Source organism: Chlorocebus sabaeus, chromosome 3, assembly GCF_047675955.1.
Source record: "Chlorocebus sabaeus isolate Y175 chromosome 3, mChlSab1.0.hap1, whole genome shotgun sequence".
NCBI classification, from domain to species: Eukaryota; Metazoa; Chordata; class Mammalia; order Primates; family Cercopithecidae; genus Chlorocebus; species Chlorocebus sabaeus.
Window position 1 is genome coordinate 94,236,426 of NC_132906.1, and position 24,865 is coordinate 94,261,290.

At 46.3% G+C, this 24,865-nt stretch overlaps 1 protein-coding gene across 9 annotated transcripts in view; it reads left to right on the forward strand.

The window, feature by feature from the left end:
* The window catches only part of ATP11A (ATPase phospholipid transporting 11A), a 186,866-nt gene that overhangs the window by 104,665 nt on the left and 57,336 nt on the right, over window positions 1–24,865 (forward strand). For all 9 annotated transcript variants that reach the window (XM_007960940.3, XM_007960941.3, XM_038007904.2 and 6 more), the window contains exons 3-8: window positions 7,883–7,972; window positions 9,141–9,221; window positions 13,508–13,615; window positions 19,642–19,770; window positions 22,653–22,756; window positions 23,262–23,312. In XM_007960940.3, coding sequence (XP_007959131.3) covers window positions 7,883–7,972; window positions 9,141–9,221; window positions 13,508–13,615; window positions 19,642–19,770; window positions 22,653–22,756; window positions 23,262–23,312 — 563 coding nt within the window. The remainder of the gene's footprint in view (window positions 1–7,882; window positions 7,973–9,140; window positions 9,222–13,507; window positions 13,616–19,641; window positions 19,771–22,652; window positions 22,757–23,261; window positions 23,313–24,865) is intronic.

The window sequence follows — 24,865 nt, forward strand, 5'->3', positions numbered from 1 at the left end:
GCATGTTCGGAAGGATTGCAGATCATATTTTATCTCATAAATATGACCAAAGCTTCCTCGTATAACACGGGAACTTTCAAAACCGTAGAGAGGAGCATTGTGAATCTCTGTGGCTCATCTCCACTGCCACGGTTCCCAGCCTGTGGCCAGCCTGTCGCACCTGCACCGTCACTTGAGTTCCAAGGGTCCTTTGGAAGAGATCCTGGACAGCATGAACTTTTCACCTGAAAGTACTTCAGTAAATGAAAGGTGGAATTTTAAGTAGACTCTTTTTTCATTAATGTGACTTTGTTACTGAGTGATGTATTATAGAAATTTGTGGAAATGTTTAATTATAATAAGTTTGTTGGCTTGGGTGCTGGAAAGTAAGACTGGCCTCACATGGGTGGGCTAAGCTATTTCTTTAATGTGTCCCTTTAAAAGTTAATGGACAGTAACTGACTTTTTCATTATGGCCCATTTGAGAGAAAATATATCTTTCTCAAATATTTAAAAAGACCGATCACATGTATAATGTTTGCCAAGTTGTATACACAAGAAAACTAGAGCTCAGAATCATTAAATAATTTGCTGAAGTTTACGTGGTTTTTAAATGGCAGGGCCAGGATCGAAGGTGGGGACTGACACTGACTCTGAAGTCTGTGTGTTTTGTAGTATGCTAAAGAGTAAATATTTCCAGAATTTCGTAGAGTACCTAAATTATCTTGAGGTGGGGTTAGCAAATTCTCAATTTGTAAAGGAAGAAAGTCCCTATACTTTTATTAGCAATCTGGAGTTTTTTTTGCTTTTTTGCTGAATGAGAAGCAAAAGGAATGAAGAGCCAGCCGTGTGTTCTCTACTCCGCCTCAGTTTGTGTGGCTACTTTTCCGTCCAGAGCTCTTGCCTCTTGGTTCTCGATTTGTTGCATTCACATGAAGAAAACCTAGTGTGGCAGGCAGAAGGATGGCCTCCCACAGAGGTCCACATCCTGATCCCCACAACCTCTGCCTGTGTCAGTGTCCGTGGCCAGGGAATCTCGATTGCCAAACAGCTGACACTAAAATAGGGAAGTGATTATAGAACTACTCACACGGGCCAAAAGTAACCACAGAGGCGCTCGTCAGTGGAAGAGGGAGGCAGAACAGAGACCGTTCGAGCCACAGCTGGCCTCAGAGGTTGAAGGGGACCAACGGATGCAGCCTCTGCAGGAACCAGGAAAAGGCAAGAAAAGTTTCTCCCGGGAGCCTCCAGGAAGGAACCAGCCCTGCTGATACTTCAGTTTTAACCCAGTGAAACACATTGCAAACTTCTGACCTCCAGAACAGTACGATAATACATTTGCATTATTTTAAGTCACAAAGTGGAATTTGTTATAGTAGCATAAGAAACTTATACACCTGGCCTACTTCGGGGATTTATAATACACACTGTACGGAGATTGACGCGGTGTCAAAGGACCCGTGACCTGAGACATGTCCATAGAATCATACACCTGCCCTAGCCACATCGGGGATTTATACAGACTGTACAGAGATTGACGTGGTGTCAAAGCACCTGAGAGCTTGAGACATGCCCACAGAATTATCCCCCTGGGTTAGCCATGTCAGGGATTTATAATACAGGCTGCACAGAGACTGACGTGTTGTGCAAAGGACCCGTGACCTTGAGACATGTCCGCAGAAACTTTCCAAACTGAAGAGCAAAGAGGAAAAAAGAATGAAGAAACAGAACTGTGGACAATTACAAAAGGTGAAGCAGGCCAGGCACGGTGGCCCATGCCTGTAATCCCAGCACTTTGGGAGGCTAAGGTGGGCAGATCACCTGAGGTCAGGAGTTTGAGACAAGCCTGGCCAACATGGTGAAACCTCGTCTTTACTGAAAATACAAAAAAAATTAAAAAAAAAATTAAAAATTAGCCAGGTGTGGTGGTGGGCACCTGTAATCCCAGCTACTTGGGAGACTGAGGCACAAGTATCCCTTGAACCCAGGAGGCAGAGGTTGCAGTGAGCCAAGATTGCACCACTGCACTCCACCCTGGGCAGCAAGAGTGAAAACGCCATCTCAAAAAAAAAAAAAAAAAAGGTGAAACATATATGCATAATGAAAAAAACAAAAGAAGAGAGAAGTATCTTCAGTAAAAGTGGCCAAGATGTTTCCAAAATTACAGATGCCAAACTACAGATAAAGTAAGCTCAGAGATAAATACAAAAGCAGAATAAATTTTTTAAAAAGGGTACACCTAGACATATCACATTTAAATTACAGAAAATTAGACTCAGAAAAAATCTTCGAAGAAGCCAGAGGAAAAGAACATTTTACCTGCTGAGAAACAAGGGTAAGAATTACATCAAACTTTCTTCTAGAACCCATCTAAGGAAGAAAAGAATAATGTAAAATATTTAAAGTGTTGCAAGAAAAAGCCACCAACCCAGAATTCTGTATCTCATAAAATTATCCTTCATACATGAAGGAGAAATAAAGACTTTTTCAGACAAACAAAAATTGAGGAAATTCATTGCCAGTAGACCTCCCTTGCAAGAAATGTTAAAAGAAGTTCTTCAGAAAGAAGGAAAATTATATAGGTCAGAAATTCAGGTCTACTTAGGAAAAGAACAGAGCATTAAAGTGTGAGTTTTTTTGTGCTGTTACAACAGAATACCACAGACTAGGTAATTTATACAGAAGAGACATTGATTTCCCCACAGTTCTAGAGTCTGGGAAGTCCAAGATCAAGACACTGGCAGACCACAGTAGAATTAAACTAGAAATAAATAAATCACAAAGTTAACTGGAAAATCCCAAAGTATTTGGAGATTAAACAAAACACTACTAAATAACACATAAATCAAAGAAGTCTCAAGAGGCATAAAAATATTTTAAGCTAAACAAAAATTAAAATATAACTTACCAAATCTTGTGGGATGCAGGAAAAGTAGTGCTTAGAGGGAAATTTATAGTATTGACTACGCAGATTAGAAAAGAAGAAAGATCCAAAATCAACAAGCTTCAACATTAGGAAACTTAAACTGATAAACATTAGAACAGAAATTAAATTGAAAACAGGAAATCAGAAAAAAACATCAAAAGCTGGTTCTTTGAAAAAAAATCAGTAAAATCGATAAATCTTTAGCCAGGCTAAACAAGGGGAAAAGAAGAGAGACACAAATTCCAAACATCAGAAATGAAAAAGGGGCATCACTACGGGTGACATAGCTAATAAAAAGATTAAAAGGAATATTATGAACAGCCCTACACCCATAAACTTGATAACTTACATAAAATTGACCAGTTTCTTGAAAAACACTGTCTACCAAAACTCAAACAAGGAGAAAGAAAATCTGGGTGGGCCTACATCAATTAAAGAAATGGAATAAATAATTAATAATCTTCTAAAACGGAAAGCACAAGGCTCAGATGTTTTCACTGGTGAATTCTATCAAACATTTCAGGGAAAAAAAAAAATCAATTTTCTACAATATCTTCCAGGTAATAGAAGCAGAAGGAACACTTTCTAATTCATTCTATGAGGCCAGCGTTACCCTAAAACCAAAACCAGAAAAAGATATTACCGGAAAGACGATATCACAGACCAGTATTTCTCATGAACATAGAAGCAGCGATTCTCGATAAAATATTAGCAAATCGAATTCAACAATGTATAAAAAGAACTATACACCCTTGTAGCAGGGCGAGCCACAGACACAACCTCTCAGACACTGAGTTGTAGAAGGAAGGGCTTTATTCAGCTGGGAGCATCGGCAAGCTACTGCCTTAAAATCCGAGCTCCCCGAGTGCACAACTTCTGTCCCTTTTTTTTGGTACAGAGTCTCGCTGGAGTGCAGCGGCCAGATCTCAGCTCACTGCAAGCTCCGCCTCCCGGGTTCCCGCCATTCTCCTGCCTCAGCCTCCAGAGTAGCTGGGACTACAGGCGCCCGCCACCTCGCCGGGCTAATTTTTGATATTTTTTAGTAGAGACAGGGTTTCACCGTGTTAGCCAGGATGGTCTCGATCTCCTGACCTCGTGATCTGCCCATCTCAGCTTCCCAAAGTGCTGGGATTACAGGCTTGAGCCACCACGCACGGCTTCTGTCCCTTTTAAGGGCTCATAACACTAAAGATTTCACATGCAAGGGTCGCGATTGATGTGAGCAAGCAGGGGGTACGTGACAGGGGCGGCATGCACCAGTGGTCAGAGTGAAACAGAACAGGGCAGGGAGTTTCACAGTGTTCTTCTATACAATGTCTGGAATCTATGAATAACATCGATTTCTAAGTCATGAGTTGATTTTTAACTACTGGGTTTAGGCCAGGCAGGCCCAGGCCTGGTTTCAGGCCTGGCGCTGGGCTGCCAGTCTTTGGTTTTCCTTCCTTGTTTTTTTCTTAAAACAGGTACTGAGTATAAAACAATATGAAACACTATGAGAGGGTCTCTCTCTTTCCTCATCATGACCAAGTGGGTTTATCCTAGGTATGCAAGGCTAATCCAACATTTGAAAATCGACTAATATAGCCCATAATATTTACAGGCTAAAAAAGAAAACTTACATGATTTTTTCAATAGGTGCAGTAAAATAATTTGACAAAGTTCAGTACCCGCTGACGTATTGCAGCAAACTAAGAACAGAGGGGAATTTCCTCAGCTTCGTAAAGAGCATCTACAAAATGTCCTGTAGCTAACATCATATTTAATGGTGAAAAACTAGATGATTTCACCCTAGACTGGAAAAATGGCAAGGAATCCCTCATCACTGTTCCTATTCAGCATTGTACTGGAAATCCTAGCTAATACAGTAAGAGTAGAAATGGGAATTAAAGGCGTACAGATTGGGAAGGAAGGAATAAGACTATCTTTGTTCACAAGTGATATGATTGCCCATGCAGAAAATCCCAGAGAACCAACAATAACAAGAAAACTTCTGGATGTTAGAGGCGATTATAGCATGGTTGCAGGATTCAAAAATTAGTCACTTTCGTATACACCAGCAATGAATAGTTGGAATTTGAAATTTAAAACTCAACACTATTTACATTTATCCCCCACCCGCCAAATTACATAGGTGTAAATCTAACAGGATACGTACAGGGTCTAGGTAAGGAAAACGACAAAACTGTAGTGAAATCAAAGAAGATTTAAGTCAATGGAGAGATGTTCCATCTTCATGGAGGGGAAAACTCCATGTTTTTTAGATGTCAGTTCTTCCCACTTTGACCTGTAGATTCAATACAATCCTAATCAAATTCCCAGCAAGTTACTTTGTAGCTACCAACAAACTGATTCTACATTTATGTGGAAAGGCAAAAGACCCAGAATAGCCTCGCAGTATTGAAGAACCAAGTTGGAGAACTGACACTAGCCAACTTTAGGACTTACTGTAAAACTGTAGTAATCCAGACAGTGTGGTGTTGCTGTAAGAATAGACAAATAGATCAATGAAACATCATAGAGAGCCTGGGAGTTGACCTACCTAGTAAATCCACCCAGATAGTCAACCCGTCCACCCAGATAGTCAACCCATCCACCCAGAGAGTCAGCCTGTCCACCCAGAGAGTCAGCCCGTCCACCCAGAGAGTCAACCCATCCACCCAGATAGTCAACCCATCTTTGACAGAGGAGCAAAGGCAATTCAGGGCAGACAGAAAAGCACTATTTCTTTTCAACAGATAGTTCTAGAAAAATGACATGAAAAAAAAAAAAAAAAACAGCAACTGTGACTATAGACGGTGATCATACACAGTTCAAGAAAATTAACTCAAAATGAGTCATAGACCTAAATGTAAAATGTATAACAATGAAACTCATAGAAATGTAGGAGAAAGTCTAGGTGACCTTGGGTTTGGCAACAAATTTTTGGATATAACACCAGAAACACTCTTCATGAAAGGAAAATTGGTAAGTTGGACTTTATGAAGATTAAAAACTTATGCTTTGCAAAATACAGTTAAGAGAATTAAAATATGAGCCACTGACTGGGAGAAGAGATTTGCAAAACACATATCTGATAAAAACCTGGCATCAAGCAACACATGGAAAATAAGGGTGTTTGGATGGGTAGGGCGGGATGAGCTAGGGAGGACCTGGAAAGTTAGTTTCTTTTTTAAAACACTAGAGACTCTCCTGGAGCACCCCTTGCCCTTTTCATTACAGTCAACCTGAGAAGGGAACTGAAAATACGGCCATAGTTGTCATGAACTTGGGGGAACCACTACTCGGTTTTTACCCTCATTAAGGAACTTTGTTATGAAAGATAAAATCACTTTGTAAATGTGAATTAGAGTAGAAAATGGAAATTCCTTATATACTCTCTAAGTCACGGAAACTTGAGGCAGAGAAGTTTTAAAAGACACGTGGATTTCCTCTGAAATATTTATAAACAGCAAATTCAGAATATGTTAGTTAGTTCAGGACCATACCAGGCTTTAGTTGTTACATTGAATTGCAAATAACTTATGTTCATGAGCCTGGAATTCAAGAAGTTCTTGGTGTGAGAATTTGACAACTACTTCTGGCTTCCCGGAGCCAGAACCCACCTGGGAATGGGGTTTTGAAGTAAGCACCGTTGAAGAGACACAGACGGCAGGGGCCACAGCGCAGGCTGGGAGACTTCCCTCAGGTTTCGGTAGACTGTCTTCATTATGGCATAAAAACATGTCAGATGAAATTTTAGAAACTATTTCCAAACTCAGTGAAGGTTTGTGACATCTGGGACATTGTTTTCAACACAGAAGTTGAATGAAACTGCTACAGAGGCAAAATGAGAAGTGTGGAGAGGAGAGACTGTGGTGACTGGGCATTCCCCCTCCTTCCTCTCCTTCCCCTCCTTCCCCTCCTTCCCTCCTCCCCCTCCCTCCCCTCCCTGCCCTCCTTCCCCTCCTTCCCCTTCCTCTCCTCCCTGCCCTCCTTCCCCTCCTTCCCTTCCCTCCCCTCCCTGCCCTCCTTCCTTCCTTTTCCTTCTTCCTTCCCCTCCTTCCTCTCCTTCCCCTCCTTTTCCTCCTTCCTTTTCCTCCTTCTCCTCCTTCCTTCTCCTCTTTCCCCTCTTTCCCTCCTTCCTCCCTCTCCTCCTTCCCCTCCTTCCCCTCCCTCTCCTCCTTCCCCTCCTTCCCCTCCCTCTCCTCCTTCCCCTCCTTCCCCTCCTTCCCCTCCCTCCCCTCCCTGCCCTCCTACCCCTCCTTCCCCTCCCTGCCCTCCTTCCCTTCCTTTTCCTTCTTCCTTCCCCTCCTTCCTCTCCTTCCCCTCCTTTTCTTCCTTTCTTCCCCTCCTTTTCCTCCTTCCTTCTCCTCTTTCCCCTCCTTCCCTCCTTCCCCCCCTGCCCTCCTTACCCTCCTTTTCCTCCTTTCTTCCCCTCCTTCCCTCCTTCCCCTCCTTCCCTCCTTCACTTCACTTCCCCGACATCCCCTCCCTGCCCTCCTTCGCTTCCTTTTCCTCTCCTTCCCCCTGAGGCCTCAAAGCCCTTGTGCCTGGGCTGTGGACAAGAAACACCTCTGCCTCAGAAGCCACCTGGAGCTGGGTGAAGGCTTCCATTCAGCTCGCTGTCATCACCCGTCATGCTGTCACTCAGAGGAGAGATCATGCAGAAATTACTGAAGTAAAATGCTAATGTGTTGAGTTAATGATCACAGGTTTACATTTTATAAAAGACATCTCAATAATCAAACTGTTGTTGAGCTACCTTGCATTTTATCTTGAATTCTCTGGAGTTAGGTATTTACATACGTGTTTCAGAGTACACACTTTGTTTCAGCTGTCTTAGCTGTCAACAAACACTCTAAATTATGAATTACGAGTTTTATATCTAAAGCTAAACATTTTGTACTGTAAAATCCAGTGCTACTTACTATGCCTAGAGTAACACTATGAGAGTAAAATCTGATCTAAATGATGGATGTTTGTTTTTCTTTTATGCAGTACACATTTTGGAACTTTATACCCAAGAATTTATTTGAACAATTCAGAAGAGTAGCCAACTTTTATTTCCTTATCATATTTCTGGTGCAGGTAAGGCCGGTCATTGTTTTCCATCTCATCAAATATAAATCTAAATAAGTGACATTTTATTCTCAGGTAACTGCCACACGGCTAATGAAAGCGCAAGGGCGTGGTGCCCCTCACCTAAGATTCATTTATTTATTTTCTTAAGGAAGGACAAAACGTGTTGGTTCTGTGAGATCCACACAAGCTAAATTAGCACACACAACGCCACTTTGGGTTTAAGTTGGTGACTGCCTTTCCTGCCGCTTTCCTTCTAGTACCAGAGGGGAAGTCAGAGCTTTGTTATCTTTTGGACAAGTTCACAGCCAAGCTATGCATTGTTCCACTTACTTTACTCTTCATAAATGTGTGTGGATGTTCTAAAGAAAATCCAGGCCAGGCGCAGTGGCTCACACCTGTAATCCCAGCACTCAGGGAGGATCATGAGGTCAAGAGATAGGGACCATCCTGACCAACATGGCGAAACCCCATCTCTACTAAAAATACAAAAATTAGCTGGGCGTGGTGGCGCGCGCCTGTAGTCCCAGATCTTCGGGAGACTGAGGTAGGAGAATCACTTGGACCTAGGAGTGGGAGGTTGCAGTGAGCCGAGATCGTGCCTCTACGTTCCAGCCTGGAGACAGAGCAAGACTCTGTCTCAAAAAAAAAAAAAAAAAAAAAGAAAAGAAAAGAAAAAGAAAAAGAAAATCCGAAGACAGTGCACATGGAAAGAGAGTTTAAAGAAAAAAGAGGGAAAAAATGTCTTGGGGTATGAGTTAGGGAGCAGTGTGCCAGGTGTGTTTTAAGAACAGCCCTCTAATTTTTCTAAATCCTACAAAATGCTATTGAAGGACTTTTAAAATTTTTCCAACAGTATTCAAATCATGTAATTAAAATGTAACACTGAAGCCGAGGGATGAATTAACACAAGGCGTGCCCTGACTTCAGACTGTGTCTGCCACTCCCCGTGGTTTCCTTGAGCATGTTCCTTAATTTAAAAAAGGTACCCTCATTTTGGCAGTCAGTGAAATAGGATGACTGACTTGCTGTCTCCCGTGGTGGGCAGAGTCAGGTGCCAGCAAAGGGTTTAAATAAGGCAAAGCGAATGGGAAGTGCTGGCTCAGGGCAAACTAACCTGCCTAAAGTCGGTCATTTGCATTTTTGAAGATGATTTTACAATTCTGTCTTTCTGCAGTTGATTATTGATACACCCACAAGTCCAGTGACAAGTGGACTTCCACTCTTCTTCGTCATTACTGTCACGGCTATCAAACAGGTAAGCATTTTACAGACGAAAAAGAAGCAAGTCGCCATCTTTGCCATGCGAATTGCCTTTCATTCAAAGCAAGGTAATTGGTTTGTTTCAGCTAGTTCATGGAAAATTCAACCAAGTTCTAGAAATTCATTTTTATAACTGTGTTGATACTTGAAGCAAAATAAGAGGTGTTATGTCATTTTGTTGCTATTCTGTCACCATGTGAATTTGAGAAGAAATCTATGATTTTCACATCCCAGATCACCCAGGGATGATCTGATTCAGATGAGTCACTTAACCTTTCCGCATGCTTGACTGTCTTGACCGCCTCAGAACATGATGTTTATGGACTCCGGCACATGGGGTGGTGTTTCTTGTTGGTTTGTTTGTTTGTTTTTCCTTCATAGCCCTGGTAAATAAAGCCAGTGACTAACATGGAGAAGAATACATCTCAGTTTTTCTCTCCATGTATCCATTTTATCACCCCCAGATTCCCCGAGCACATGTTCAGTCACTCCCCATTTTCTCCTCCCCGTCCCTGGCGGAGACACGTTTCTGTCACCGTAGAGTTGCCCGTTCTAAACATTTCATGCTCACAGCTCATGTGCGGTGTTTTGTGACTCGCTCTGTCACTTAGACGATGTTTTCAACATTTCTCCGCATCTGAGCAGGCGTCAGCGCTTCATTCCATCTGATGAATGAGTCACGGTCCGCTGCGCACACCCCACAGTGTGTGTATGGCTTCCTCTGTGAATGGACATTTGGGGTGTTTCCGCTTTTTGGCTGCTCTGAATCATGCTGCTGAGCACATTTGTGTTTCACACCCACCAGATCGGCTTTCAGATGTGCAAGTCTGGAGAGGGCGTGGCGAGGCAGGCACCACAGGCACCCGGCAGGAGCGTGGCGGAGCACAGCAGGTGGCAACATCTGACACAGGCAGAGATGTGGACACACAGGGGCCGGTGCAGATGATAAACATGCAGCTGTGTAGTCAGTACATGGGGCCTATGTGTCTTCACTAGGCCAGAGCCGGCCGTGCCTACCGGGATACATGGACTGGGATGTTCATGGTGGCCGTCATTGGTTAGCAGAGGACTCGGGCAGCCCAGGGTCCCCCGTAAGGAAATGGGCAGCTCCTCTGCGGGGCAGGGCAGGACACAGCACAGTAGCCAAGACGAACTGCGCTGCCTGGAAAACAATATGAGGGAAACTCTCGCTTCCCAAGGACTCGCTGCCCATGACTCAGGCAGTTTAGCCCCTACCTGGGATAAGGCCTCACTTCGTGTTGGTGGCTCTTGCACACTTCGACTTTAAGCAAGAGGACAGGTTTTCTGATCAACTTCACAAGGAAATGGTGCTGAAGGAAATGATGTTACTCGGGCCTAAAGTCGCAGTTTCCAGGAACCCATCTTGGAGATTAGGTGAGGGCGTCCCATGCTGTCTGTGACACATATGTGTGGTAGGAGCAGAGGCTGCAAACGGGAAGGAGACCCCTGAGCCCCTCGAGGGGAGCAGAGAGAAGGGGCTGAGGCTCTGTGGCTCTGTCCTTTCCAGCCTGGCCCCGGCCCCGGCCCCGGGAGGCAGGCACAGCACTGTTCTTCAGCGTCCTCTGCTCTGCATTTGTTAAAGATTCCATCCCTCCTGGGACCCCACTGAGCAGGAAACTCCTGAGGACTCCAGGAGCGTCCTGGAGGAGGGGAGAGGAGAGGAGAGGAGAGGAGAGCGTGGAGTAGGGAGGGCGGCTCTGAAGATGCATCTGGGCCAGGGAGGCAGCAGCTGGGGAGCCTGAGCCCCCGTGGATGCAGAGGCCGCTTCTCTACACTGTGCAGACCATGGCCCCAGACAACATGCGGTGTCCTCGGCCCGGCTGCGTCCCCTCCCTGGCTGTGTCCCCTCTCATCGGCCTGGCTGTATCCCTTCCCTGGCTATGTCCCTTCCCATCCCAGGGCAGTGGGCGGGTGTTGTTGGGGGTGTTAAGAGGGGTCAGGGCAAGATGGTGAATGAACAGAGTTGCAGGTCTGGGCCCCATCACCAGCACCCCTGCCCCTGGCCGGAGGGGTCTCTTTCTCTCCCGTGTGTCTTGCTACCCAGCCTTCACTCTGGGGATGACCTCGCTTGCCCCACTGCTGGTCTGGACCTGTGTGTGCCAGAGTGTCCCCGCCCCCTCGGCCTTCCCCCACTACTGACCTCCTTGTCCCTCTTCCTCAGGAACGGCATCTCTGTCCGCAGCCGCGACTTTCCCAAACAGCCTCCCACACGCTGGCTCCAGCAGGGACGTTTGTGCTGGGGTCCCCACGCTCCCGGCCCCTCCTCGCTTGCCTTAGAAAGCCCCCTGCACTCACAGAGGCCTCCCTGATTTTCTCTTAGGTTCCCACCTCTCTTTTCACACCATTTCCCCGGTGTCTCACCTGGGCACTGACGGGCATCTCACTGCACCTGGCTCTGCCACTGCCATCGCCCAGGTCCTGGTAGAGCAGCCTTTCCCTGTGGCACCCAGCCACCCCTGCTGTGTGCAGGGCCCCTCCGATCAGCCGGTCACATGCATGCGCCTTCACGTGTCCCTCTGGTTCCAGCCAGGCTGGCCAGTGGGCAGTGCCAGCCCCTGGGGGTTCCCTCACCACTGGGCATTCCTGGGCAACCTCCTCTTTGGTGTCTTTCCGCAGCCTGGGCACTGGGCTTCTCGGGGGTGCTGGGTGTCTCTCACCTGCATTGAACTTGCAGTTACTTCTGTTTCTTCCCCACCGATCCTGAGAGCAGCAGTGCTGGGGACAAGGTCTTTTGTCTGTGGGACCCTGGTGCCTGGCACTTACTGAGCATGCAGTTGGTGCTAAATAAGTGTGTTTAATGAACCCAGGAATCATCTACCCACTGCCACCTTCCAGGAAGACTGTTCTTCAATTTCCCCAGAAAGAGTATTTCAGCGATTTGGGAGAAATCTCTGAAAAGCAATCAGATGCCACAGTGTCACACTAGTGGTCACGGCTGGAGAAAGCTCTGCATGTTTGGATATCCATGCGTCCCAGGCTTCTTAATTCTCCAGAAGCTGGAGGTTTTGGGTTCCTTGTTAATGTTCCCTTTGGAAAAGACTCCAGTCACAGGGCCACTGATGCCGCCACATGGCCCATAGGGAGGAGGCCCCCAGTGAGCCTCCTGCCCCACAGGCTCTCTCAACATACGTGCAGCGGACCCTTGGCATAGGCTTCCTGCCGCCATCCTGCATGGTTGTGTGTCTCAGCGTACGTGCAGTGAGCCCGTGGCACAGGCTTCGTGCTGCCATCCTGCCTGGTTGTGTGTTGTGTGTGGCAGAGCTGTGTTCCCAGTCGTGGCCCTCATTAGATGCGTTGGACGCCTGTAGGCCCCTGGTGTGCAGTCTCTCACATGCTGGGGGTTGTTACTGAGGATGGCATTCTCCATCCTTATCTAAGGCACCTGCATCCGGCAACGCCAAACACAAAGGCATGTTCGTCATCCCAGGAATTGTCTGCATGCTGCATCTCCTATTGTTGCTGCTTTCAAGATACCACCTGACTGTCCAAGCAGAGGGTGTGCCTTGGTAGTTGGAATTGGAGTGCAGGTGTCTGCGCCTGTCAAAGGCATGCAGATCTGGCAGCACGGCGGGGGTCAGGGTTAGCTCGGGCTGCTTTTCCAGCAGGATGCTTGCGCGTGCACAGGAGTCACGATGCGATGTTTCCCACGTGGGTTACCCAGACGCAGAAATGCACGGAGAACCCTAAGGCTGCTGCAGGTGTCGCAGAGTGAGCCGGCGGTTCACCGAGAGTCTGGGCTGCCAGATCTCGTAACAGTCAGTTTTTAATGAAAGAGAAGAATGGCCAGTGAGGGCTTTTCCAAGCAGAAGATTGACACTCAGCGGGTGGAAATGTGCCTGGCCCCACTGGAGTCTTGAGGGCTTTTCGGTGTGGATGTGAAGAAACTGGAAGGCTTGCTCGTCATTTCATTCAGACACTACTTTTTTAGGAATTTATCCTAAGGCCATGTCATGAATAGGCACAAAAAGTACGGTTATATAGTACTTATACAGACTTCGATGGGCATCTTTATCCAACGTCTTTGCACTTCTACAACTGCAGACATTTAAAGCAGCTCGCATTGCCATGGGAATATGCCAATGCTCTGTTGAGGATACAAAGAATAGTGTGTGTAATGCATCCTGATTTTGAAAAAATACACCCCCACAGACTTGGATTATGCTTAGACATAATTAAACGCAAGCCTTCTGTCTCTCCTCCCTTTCTCCTCCTTCCCTCTGTCTCTGCTTCCTCTCTCCCTTCTTTGCGTCCTTTTTTTAGGGTTATGAAGACTGGCTTCGACATAAAGCGGACAATGCCATGAACCAGTGTCCTGTTCATTTCATTCAGCACGGCAAGCTCGTTCGGAAACAAAGTCGAAAGCTGCGAGTAAGTGACACCCGACACATTTACCCTGGTGAAGTCCAGTAACAGTTTAAAAAATAAGTTTTACCCAGGTGCGGTGGCTCACGCCTCCAGTCGCAGCTATTCAGGAGGCTGAGGAGGGAGGATCGCTGAGCCTGGGAGTCGGAGGCCACTCAGCAGGCTTCACCGTGCCTGTGAATAGCCACTGCTCTCCAGCCTGGGCAACCAAGAAAGACCCTGTCTCTCAAAACATTTTTAAAATACAAATAATTTTTTTTTAAGTTTTTATTTTCTTTGGCAAAACAGACAAAAAAAAATGGCAAAAAGATAATGTGTTTTATTGGGTACAGGCCCAAGCTCCCTACTACGTTTTTTTTTTTTTTACCTTTAATTTTTGTTTGTTTATCTCTTTTTAGAGCAGTTTCAGGTTCACAGCAGAATTGAGTGGGTGTACCCACTGCCCCTTCGCCCAACACACACACGCACACACACACACCACAGCCTCCCCTCTGCCAGCATCCCACACCAGGATTGGTGGAATTTAAAATCATTATGGGAACACATGAACCAATCAAGGCAAGGAAAGGTTGGAAACACCGTTTCTAAAATTTGTGTTAGAATAAAGTATAATAAAATCATATCAATATAAACTCGACTAGGTGGAAATTTATGAAAATTGGAGCAGAATACCTCATTGAAGATTGCATTTTTTAAAAATGTATTTATTTATTTTTTTAGAGACAGAGTTTTGCTGTGTCACCCAGGCTGGAGTGCAGTGGTACAACCTCAGCTCACTGCAACCTCCACCCCCGGGTTCAAGCGATTCTTCTGTCTCAGCCTCCCCAGTAGCTGGGATTACAGGCGCCTGCCACCACGCCCGGCTAATTTTTGCATTTTTAGTAGAGACGGGGTCTTAACAAAATGTTGGCCAGGCTGGTCTCGATCTCCTGACCTCGTGATCCTCCCACCTTGGCCTCCCAAAGTGCTGGGATTACAGGCATGAGCCACCGCACCCGGCCAAAAAATTTATTTTTTGTTGATATATAATAGTTGTACATAGTTGGGGGTCCATGTGATATTTTGATGCCCGCACACCAATGTTTAATGATGAAGTTGGGTTAACTGGGATGTCCATCACCTCAAACATTGATTGTTTCTTTGTGTTGGGATTATTACAGTTCTTCTTGAAGGCTGCATTTTAAATCTGTTTCAAATGAATTATTCATGTAACTAATAGCTCAATATATTTTAAAATATGTGTTTAAATTATTTAAATGAGATATTTTCAAACTTGTACTAGTCATTTGGAAGCACCTGTATAGGTAGAAACCATGAGTGTGGTTTTTCACGTTTGTGTCGAGGTAGCGGTCAGCAGCCTGCTCCAGTCCCCCATCTGAGGTGGATCTAGGTGCCAGGCCCACGCCGGCCCCTTCCTGCCCCCGCTGGTCCTCGTGCACCCTGCCTGGCTCTTGCCAACTCCCACGCCTCCCTCCCTCCTGCAGCCCCACTGCTTCGCCTGGCTGTTTTCTCTGCCGAGGCTTAGGAGGTTTGGTGAGGGAGGCAGGGAGCACCCCACTGGGTCCCGTGCATGTGGAGAGCCAGATGCGTTCCAGAAGCCTGGAGGAAGGAGGACCTCCAAGCAGCCCTGCCAGCCTGGGCTCAGTGAGCTTCTCCGGACAAGGCCGCAGCCCCTCCCTGTCCAGTGGGATGGGACCTCGGAGGCGTTCAGAGGCCCTTCAGAGGAGCTGGCATCCACCACTAGCCCCCTGCCTCACCTTGCTCTCACTGTTCTGTGTATCACACACATCACCAAATGTACTTATAAGCGTTTAAACATTTTCACTTGGCCGGGCGCGGTGGCTCAAGCCTGTAATCCCAGCACTTTGGGAGGCCGAGACGAGCGGATCACGAGGTCAAGAGATCGAGACCATCCTGGCTAACACAGTGAAACCCCGTCTCTACTAAAAAATACAAAAAACTAGCCGGGCGAGGTGGCGGGCGCCTGTAGTCCCAGCTACTCAGGAGGCTGAGGCAGGAGAATGGCGTAAACCCAGGAGGCGGAGCTTGCAGTGAGCGGAGATCCGGCCACTGCACTCCAGCCCAGGCGACAGAGCGAGACTCCGTCTCAAAAACAAAAAAACAAAACAAAAAAAAAAAACACATTTTCACTTATAAATGTGCTATTCTGGTATTTAAATGCTTCTGAGACAGCTTTTTCCATCAGTGAGTTCAGGTGAGTGAGGTTTCCCTAGGGGTCAGGGGTTCACAGAGCAGATGGCCCCGGCCTGGGGAACAGCCACGAACTCCATGCCTGTGTCAGCAGGCGTCCGGTTCCAGGCCTTCAACGCCATTTCCTTTAATGATTATATTTCCCTTGCAAAGCCTTTCATACTTGTAGCTAAACATCTTTCTTAAAAAATAGACCTAAACAGTGTTTGCCCGCAGAAAATTGAATTTTTAATGCATCGGTCTCCTGTGAGAAATGCCTTCTTGTATCCTGTGTGTTGTAACTGAGAGGATGCTAAACAGGCTACTCAGGACAAGAAAGAAAAGATCAGGCTTTTCCTGCAACGGCAGACATCTGGCTTCCATTCGTCGTAATGGCTCAGGCCTTTGAGGGTACTAGAGCGTCCTAGAAAAGCATTCCTTTAATTAGTTTTTCTTTTTTAATTAAACTTTTTATTTCAAGGTAATTACAGAGTCACATGCAGTTGTAAGAAATAAAACAGAGGCATCCTGTGTTCCCTTTGCCCTGATGTGTTGCCCAGCTCGAAGATTTTGTCATTTCAAGGATGTGGTATAAAGAGAATCCTGCAGCCTGGGACCCTTTGGGGTTGTCTGTTTTCAGGCAGTCTAATTCCCTCGGGATTCACGAAGTCCGTGCACCAGCCCTTGCTTCCCTTGTCTTGCTAAGGAGCATTCCGTGATGTGGGCATATACCGCAGTTTCACCACGCACAAGCTGAAGGGCTGTTCGACCTTTCTAGTTTAGGGCTGTTATCAAGAAAGCTGCTATGAGTATTTGTGTGCAGGTTTTCTTGTGAATTTAGTTTTCATTTCTTTGACATAAAAGCTCAAGAGTTCGGCCGGGCTCGGTGGCTCAAGCCTGTAATCCCAGCACTTTGGGAGGCCGAGACGGGCGGATCACGAGGTCAAGAGATCGAGACCATCCTGGATAATACGGTGAAACCCCATCTCTACTAAAAAATACAAAAAAAACCTAGCCGGGCAAGGTGGCGGGCGCCTGTAGTCCCAGCTACTTGGGAGGCTGAGGCTGGAGAATGGCGTAAGCCCGGGAGGCGGAGCTTGCAGTGAGCTGAGATCCGGCCACTGCACTCCAGCCTGGGCTACAGAGCGAGACTCCGTCTCAAAAAAAAAAAAAAAAAAAAAGCTGAAGAGTTCAATTGCTGGGTCATCTAGCATATCTACGTTTGGTTTTGAAAGGAACTGCCAAACCGTTTTCCAGCATGGCTATCCCATTTCATTCCCACCCACAACATTGCCAGCATCTTCCCCAGCCCTGGGTGTTACTGCTGTTCCTGATGTCTCGGTGCAGCTTAAACGTGTCCCCAATGGCTCTGTGGGACATCTTTTCGCGCTTGTTTGACATCTGTGTATCCTCGTCAGTAAAAACAACTCTTCATGTCCTGGCCGGGCGCGGTGGCTCACGCCTGTAATCCCAGCACTTTGGGAGGCCGAGGCGGGCGGATCACGAGGTCAGGAGATTGAGACCATCCTGGCTGACACGGTGAAACCCCGTCTCTACTAAAAGTACAAAAAATCAGCCGGCGTGGTGGCAGGCACCTGTAGTCCCAGCTACTCGGGAGGCTGAGGCAGGAGAATGGCATGAACCCGGGAGGCAGAGCTTGTAGTGAACCGAGATCGCGCCACTGCACTCCAGCCTGGGTGACAGAGCGAGACTCCGTCTCAAAAAAATAAAATAAAACAAAAATAAGTAACTGTTCATGTCTTTTACCCATTTTTCTAGCTGGATTATTTGAGCTTTTTACTGTTACATGTTGAGAGGTCATATAGTCTAGATAGTCAGGCATATGATTTTGAACACTCAGCAGGATATTTCACAAAGCCAACATTTTTAACTTTGTTCAAGTCCAATTTCTTGATTTTTTTTTCTTTTTTTAAAATTATTATTTCTTTTGAGACAGAGTCTTGCTCTTGTTGCCCAGGCTGGAGTGCAATGGCGTCATCTCGGCCCACTGCCACCTCCACCTCCCAGGTTCAAGCTATTCTCCTGCCTCAGCCTCCCAAGTAACTGGGATTACAGGTGTATACCACCATGCTTGTCTAATTTTTTAGTGTTAGTAGAGATGGCATTTCATCATTTTGCCCAGGCTGGTCTCGAACTCCTGGCCTTGAGTGATCTGCCTGCCTCGGCCTCCCAAAGTGCTGGGATTACAGGAGTGAGCCACTGCGCCCAGCCGAGTTGTTTTTTTTTTTTTTTTTCTTTTGCAGACTTTACATTCAGTGACCTGAATGAAGCATTCTTTGCCTGGTCCTGAGACCCAAAGACTTTCTCCCATGTTTCTTTCTAAGTGTTATAGTTTCATGTTTTACATTTTAGTTCATGATCAATTTTGAGATGATTTTTGTATAAGGTGTGAGGTTTCAGTCAGGTTTGTTTATGTCCTTATTTAGCCTGTGGCTGTCCGATCGCCCCTGCACCAGGGGTTGGCCGGTTGTCCCTCCTCCACGGAGTGGCCCTTGCCTTCTGTCATGATCAGTTAAACACATTTGCGTGGGTCTGTTTCTGGTTCCCTGGTCTGTCCCATTGGTCTCCGTCCCCATGCCCCACCAATCCCACACCGCTGGTCACTGTAGCTATCTCAGAAGCCCCGTATCAGGGATACGGATTCATTCCTTCTCAGTCTTCTTTTTCAAGGTTGTTTTAGCTAATCTAGAGCCTGTGCCTTCCCATGTAAATTTTACAATTAGTTCATTTATGTCTCTAAGCATCCTTGCTGGGATTTCCATAGGGATTTTACTAAACCCATAGGTCCATTTGGGAAGAGTAACCTCTGCTTTTAAAGTCTCACAAATTCGCGGTGTGCTATGACCATCACGTAGTGGTACAGAGAACTCTGTTTGCAGTGTAGACAGAAGCATGGTGACGCCTCGATCCTGGCATGCCTCCTGAGTGGCAGTGAAACTGGCTGGAGCCCTGCAGCCACTCACTTGAGGGTTCTGATGATCGTTCACCCTTCAGACACACAGCCAAGATCTGCAATGCCTTCCTTACCCTCCAGACACACAGCCCAGGCCACTGCGATGCCTTCCAGACCCTCCAGACACACAGCCCAGGCCACTGCGATGCCTTCCTCACCCTCCAGACACACAGCCCAGGCCACTGCGATGCCTTCCTCACCCTCCAGACACACAGCCCAGGCCACTGCGATGCCTTCCTCACCCTCCAGACACACAGCCCAAACCACTGAGATACCTTCCTCCCTGATGAAGTAAAATGGATACAGATACAAACTAGACCATAACCTTTCATTAAAAACCCACATGATGAACTTTCTGTGATTGATTTTTACATTAGTTTTTGAAACGTTGTTGCCACTTTTACTTTATTTGTCCTCATGCTTTGATGATCTGGGCAGTGCCTTGGTTCTGTTGATGGGGAAACTCTCAGAACTCAAGGACCTGGTTCATAAAATGCCTAGATTTAGATCAGAGTTTCTCCCAGGAGTACTTCCCACTTGGCCACGCTCATGGAACACTCCAACTCGTCTTCGTTGGTCTGAATCAAAGACAACCTTGTTACAGGCATTTGTCTGTGTTTTTGCTGCGGAATATTCAATCGTGCTATACTTTGCTACTTCTTTGATCTGCAGTTAGAACATTGAAACCTGACCTGGTCTTTCCTTGGTCCCAGCAGAATGTCTGGCAAGAGTCTTTTCCTGGAACCACGTCCACATCCCCGTATCTACCTGTGACTAGATGAGCAGCTTGAGGGAAGCAGTCCCACACGACGGGCGAGCTTTCACGGAGGGACTTTCCATTGACCGTCCTTTCTGCTTTGTCCTGTAGGTTGGGGACATTGTCATGGTCAAGGAGGATGAGACCTTTCCCTGTGACTTGATCTTCCTTTCCAGCAACCGGGGAGACGGGACGTGCCACGTCACCACCGCCAGCTTGGACGGAGAATCCAGCCATAAAGTAAGGGCCCTTTCCGTTAGACTCCAGGGCAGGGTCTTCCTGTCGTGCTTCAGACTATGCCTGTGTGGCCACAGAAACATCCTGTTTGAAAAGTCAGCGTTTTCGGTGTGTACAATGAAAACCTAGGGAGTTATGCCAGCCAAGTTTTTCCTCACTTTTCCTTCCTCCTATTTTCCACTTTCTTCTTTTTCCTTTTTCAAAATAAATTGTATTGTGTATATTTGAGGCATATATTATGATGTTATAAGATACATATTTTTATAGAAAAATTGTTATTCGAGTTCAACAAATTAACACATCCACATCTCACATGGTTTCCCACTCTCTTCCCTGGCACCCGTGCAGGAACAGCCATAACCTACTCGATGCGGCAAAACTCTGAGCCCAACATGCTCTTGTCCAGTCAGTGCAGCAAAAACCCAGAGCCCAACACACTCTTGTCAGCTCTAGTCCTCATGTTGTACGTTGGGTCTTTAGATGGTTCATCCTAAATATTTCTACCTTGTGTTCTTTGACTTACACCTCCCCATTTCTTTCCCACTTTTTCTTTCCACTCTCAATGTCTGTAACAACCAATCACCTCAGGTTAACAGAAATAACTTCAGTGTTAGCCTGTGTCAGTTAGCTAATGTGTCAAATTCAGGATTTAATGAATAGATTGTTGGAATTTTAAGAATTTTCTTTCTACTAGTTAAAATTAATGTGAAAACTGGCCTAGAATTATGTGATAAGTCACACACAATTCTAGATTTTGCCTGTTACTTCACTGAGTGTCATTTTTGTGAATGTAATCAGGATTTTAATCAAGATTTTCTGAAATTACTACATAAGTAATTTCCCGCACTCAGTATAAAATTCTGCACAGGCAGTTGATGCTGCAAGAATTTTAATTGTCAATCATAAGAGAAAAGATACAGCACCATTAATTTTAAGATTCTTATTATTTAAAAAATCTGGAAGTTTCTAAGGAGTTTATGAAAGTGAGCATAGCTCAGTGGATTCAGCTAAGTCATGAACTCACAAAAGTGCAACTCTAAAATGGTATTTAGGTAATGCCTGTGGGTATAAGCCATTTCTACTATGAGATAGAGACATTTTCTTTACGAAATCACTGAAGGATATGCTAGTCTTTCATAGATAATTCATGATATGTATCAGGAATTGAAAAACCTGTGGACTTTTTTCAGTTAAATTTGCTTTCACATTTTCTGTGTAGCATATCCCAGAGAATGAACACACTAACATAATAGGTTGTCAGCAGCTTCTGGGGGGTTGGAATCCCTGGATGATTCAGGTATTCATTGTAAGCGGCTGCTGGTCCCTCTGGAACCTGGGAGGAGGTTAAGGTTCCGTCCACCCAGAGACCATGTGAGCCCTTCACACTCTGCAGCCAGTGGCTGTCTTTGCACCCCTTCCCTGCAGACTGTGGCTGGTCAGGCTCAGACGAGTCCCAGCCATGCTAGGGAACAAATGCTATGGGCCTCCAGATGTACCATGTTTGTCCAGATGAAATGTTGTAGCAGTTGTGGAAGATGTTAAAATAGCTAGTGCACTTTGACCTTTTGTGGCTTTGCAGTTTGTATTATGGTTTTGTGTTCTCTAATGTCATTTTTGTGCATTTTGTTTAGCTTAAGGGACTGGAATTATTTGAGCTCTTTCCTTAAAAGCAGAGTAGGGGTGTGGGAAGGGTACAGCCGACTTCTACTGGGATCCTGTGGGGCTCACATGACTGCACAGGCTTGTTCACTTATCTGGATTCTTCGCATCTGTGAAATGGGGACAGCCCTATCTCCCAGGGGCTCTTGTGAGGATATAGTTAGAGAATTCCCACTGAATTTAGAAAGTAAGCGCCCCCTGATTTGTGCCCTTGGTGATGGAGCGGCGATCATTTACCCCCGACCCCCATTTGTGTGCTTGGTGACGCAGCGGTGACCGTTTGTGTGCTTGGTGACACAGCGGTGACCGTGTCCCTCTGATTTGTGCATTTGGTGATGGTGCAGTGATGTTTCTCTTGTTTGTTCTGACTCCTTCTGTGTTTTATTTGTCCAATACTCTTCCACTAGAAAGAAACACCGGAAGGGATTCAGAGATGCTGTTGCCTCTTCCCAGATCCCTGGGCACAAGTTTCTCCTCTCTCCTCCCAAGGCAGGGCCAGTGCAGCCCTCATGCCCACCTCAGGTCTGCCCTCAGCCCCCTGCTCGTGCTCACAGATGCTACTGAGGTCACCAGGCCTCAAAATGTGCTCTGAGACCAGCAGCATTAGCATCACTGGGCACCATCTTAGAAGTGCAGTTCTCAGCTCTCCCTAGCCCCGCTGCATCAGAAACTCTGGGGCCGAACCCAGGAATCAGGGGCTTCAGAAGCTCTGGGTAAAACTGACGCACACGCAGGCTTGAGGCGTCTCCTGGCCCAGGCCACGTGAACAGTTAAGTAGAAGGCATTTCACCCAACAGCGACGGGCACAGGCAGGTTGTTGCCAGGTAGTGAAAATGAAGTGAAGTGATCCCGTGACCACTGCCCGTAAACAACAGGGCATTCTGTAAAAGCAAAGGGATATTTCAGGTCTTGGATTTGTTTCTTAATTAATAGCTACTGGCTACTGCTTTGACAGATAAATCAGTGTCCACACTTGAAGAATTCGAGCATTGCTGTCTGTCCTGTTAGTTGTAAGTTGAGGACACTGGGTAAGAATGGAAGGATTAGAATTTTCTGGCACCTAATAGATGCAGGAATAACAGTAGTACCTTATCTTCCTGTAACTGTTGAACGTGTACAAACTCATAGGGTCAGCCAGGCTTTGTAATCACTTGGTTGGAGGCAGCAGTGTCTGGGTTTGTGTTGACCATTTTGGCGGTGAGCTCACACGTCTTGCGCATTTGTAGACGCATTACGCGGTCCAGGACACCAAGGGCTTCCACACGGAGGAGGATATCGGCGGACTTCACGCCACCATCGAGTGTGAGCAGCCCCAGCCCGACCTCTACAAGTAAGCAGGGGCTTCGGGTTCTTTAGAAACGGATTTTATGCCCTCAGCATTGCTCTTGCTTTTCACCCCAGGTAGTCCAGCCATCTAGTGGTTTGGAGAGAATGTAAATCACTGCTTAAAGATTAAGACTGAGTCAAAAATACATCGCTTATTTATTCTCATAGACTTGTACCACTCAGATTTGTAGCTTTTTATACAAATATTTGAAGTGACTTAATGGAACTATATTTGTGGGGGAAAAAAAGAATAAGTTTTCTTTATTTTGTGAAAGACATCTGTCAACTGTGGGTTAAGGAAAATCACTGAAGCCATGGGCTGATCCGAACAGAAAGGATGACAAGGGAAGGGGCTGGACCGGAGCTGGTTTAGCTGCACGTGGAGCAGGCTGGGTGAAGACGCGCTGCTCACAGCGGCCTCTGGAGACAGGAAGGCGGGCAGGCCAGGCGCGCATTTCCGGGGGGCTGCTGGGCGCATCCCATCAGTAACGTGGCTTTTCTGTCACCAGGTTTGTGGGCCGCATCAACGTTTACAGTGACCTGAACGACCCCGTGGTGAGGTGAGTGCCTCTGCAGATGCCTTGGCCATGGTCATCGCCCTTGGTGCATTAGAAATGCATTCTTTGACAGACGAGGGTTTCTACGCAGCTGCTCCAGTGGATTTGGAAGGTGGAGCTCCACTTTCGCATGGGGCCAGGCTCCACTCTTGTCTCTGGTTTGTCTCAGGCACACATCTGTGAATGTTGACACGTTAGTGATGCTCATGAAACAAGTGTTCGCCCAAGACTCTGCCCAGAGGGTCGTCTCACAGGCCGGGAGGCGTCAGGGTCCCATGGAACAGTTTCATAGTGAAGGGCAGAGTACAGCTTCCCTGTGAGAAATGCCCTCTCATGATTCGGGTACTGATTTGTCTTCAGATGTGAAGTTGAAAGACTTCTAATTTTGAGGCCGTTTTGGGGAGTCTGTTCATCCACTTACCATCATTACTGGGGTGCATTACTGGCTCAAGGCCTATGTGAGGCTCACACCTACCTGAGAAGGTGGAATTGGTAACTGGGACAAGTCCGGGGGCAGCTCACAGTCGGCGGCTCTGCCTTCCCGTTCACCAGCATGGACTCAGGGGCAGTCACACCGCATACCCACAAGGAAACAGCGACCCTCAGACACCTCATCTATGGCCCCGAGGCAGCCTCAGCTGAGAGCCAGCCTGTGCTGAGCCCAGCTCCGGGCAGCGCCCAGCTCCCAGGCCTGGGGATGTTTTCTCTGACATTATTTCAAGATCTAGCATTTGTTGCTGATGAAATATTTGAATGTCATAGTTGAGGGAATTGGCTTTCACTAGGTTTTAAAGTTGCATCTTCTTCATAAACTCCACTTGTTAGGGAAATGATTTTTCTTCCATTGTAAGCACTCTCCAAGTTGTTGATGTCTCTGTAGGTACAGCATTGAGTGTTAAACAACACATCTCCCAAACACAGAAAGACACTCACCGGGAAACTATTGCAAAGTGAATAGTTCCTGAAATGCACGTCCCTGGGGCTTAGCTCCTTGTAAGTCTCCTGGAGTTACTGTTTTAAGAAAACCATGTGTGCACTTCTTATTCTTAGCATGTGTTTGTCATCGTTACCCATCAGCAGGCTGGGAGGTGCTTTTGAGAATTGATAGTGGCTATGCCTTGGTTTGCCTAAATATATACTGTTCTAAAGGTAAATTCCTTCTTACCTTGGAGAAATAACTTGTATTTCTGTGTGCCATGAGAATTAATTTGTATTTGAATGAGTAAACAGACTTGGGTTTATTCATATTCCCTATGGGATGAATCCAAAATAGTAAAAATTGCAGGCTTTTTATCTTTATAGTTAGACTAAGTTTATTGCTGAGCAACTTGGGATGATAATTGCTAATGTATTTTGCATTTTGATACTAACTCTAGTTTCACTTTTATTTTATTTTATTTATTTTATTAGAGAGAGAGTCTCGCTCTACTCCAGTCTGTCACCAGTCTGGAGTACAGTGGCACTATCTCAGCTCACTGCAGCCTCCGCCTCCCAGGTTCAAGCAATTCTTCTGCCTCAGCTTCCCAAGTAGCTGGGATTACAGCCGTGTGCCACCA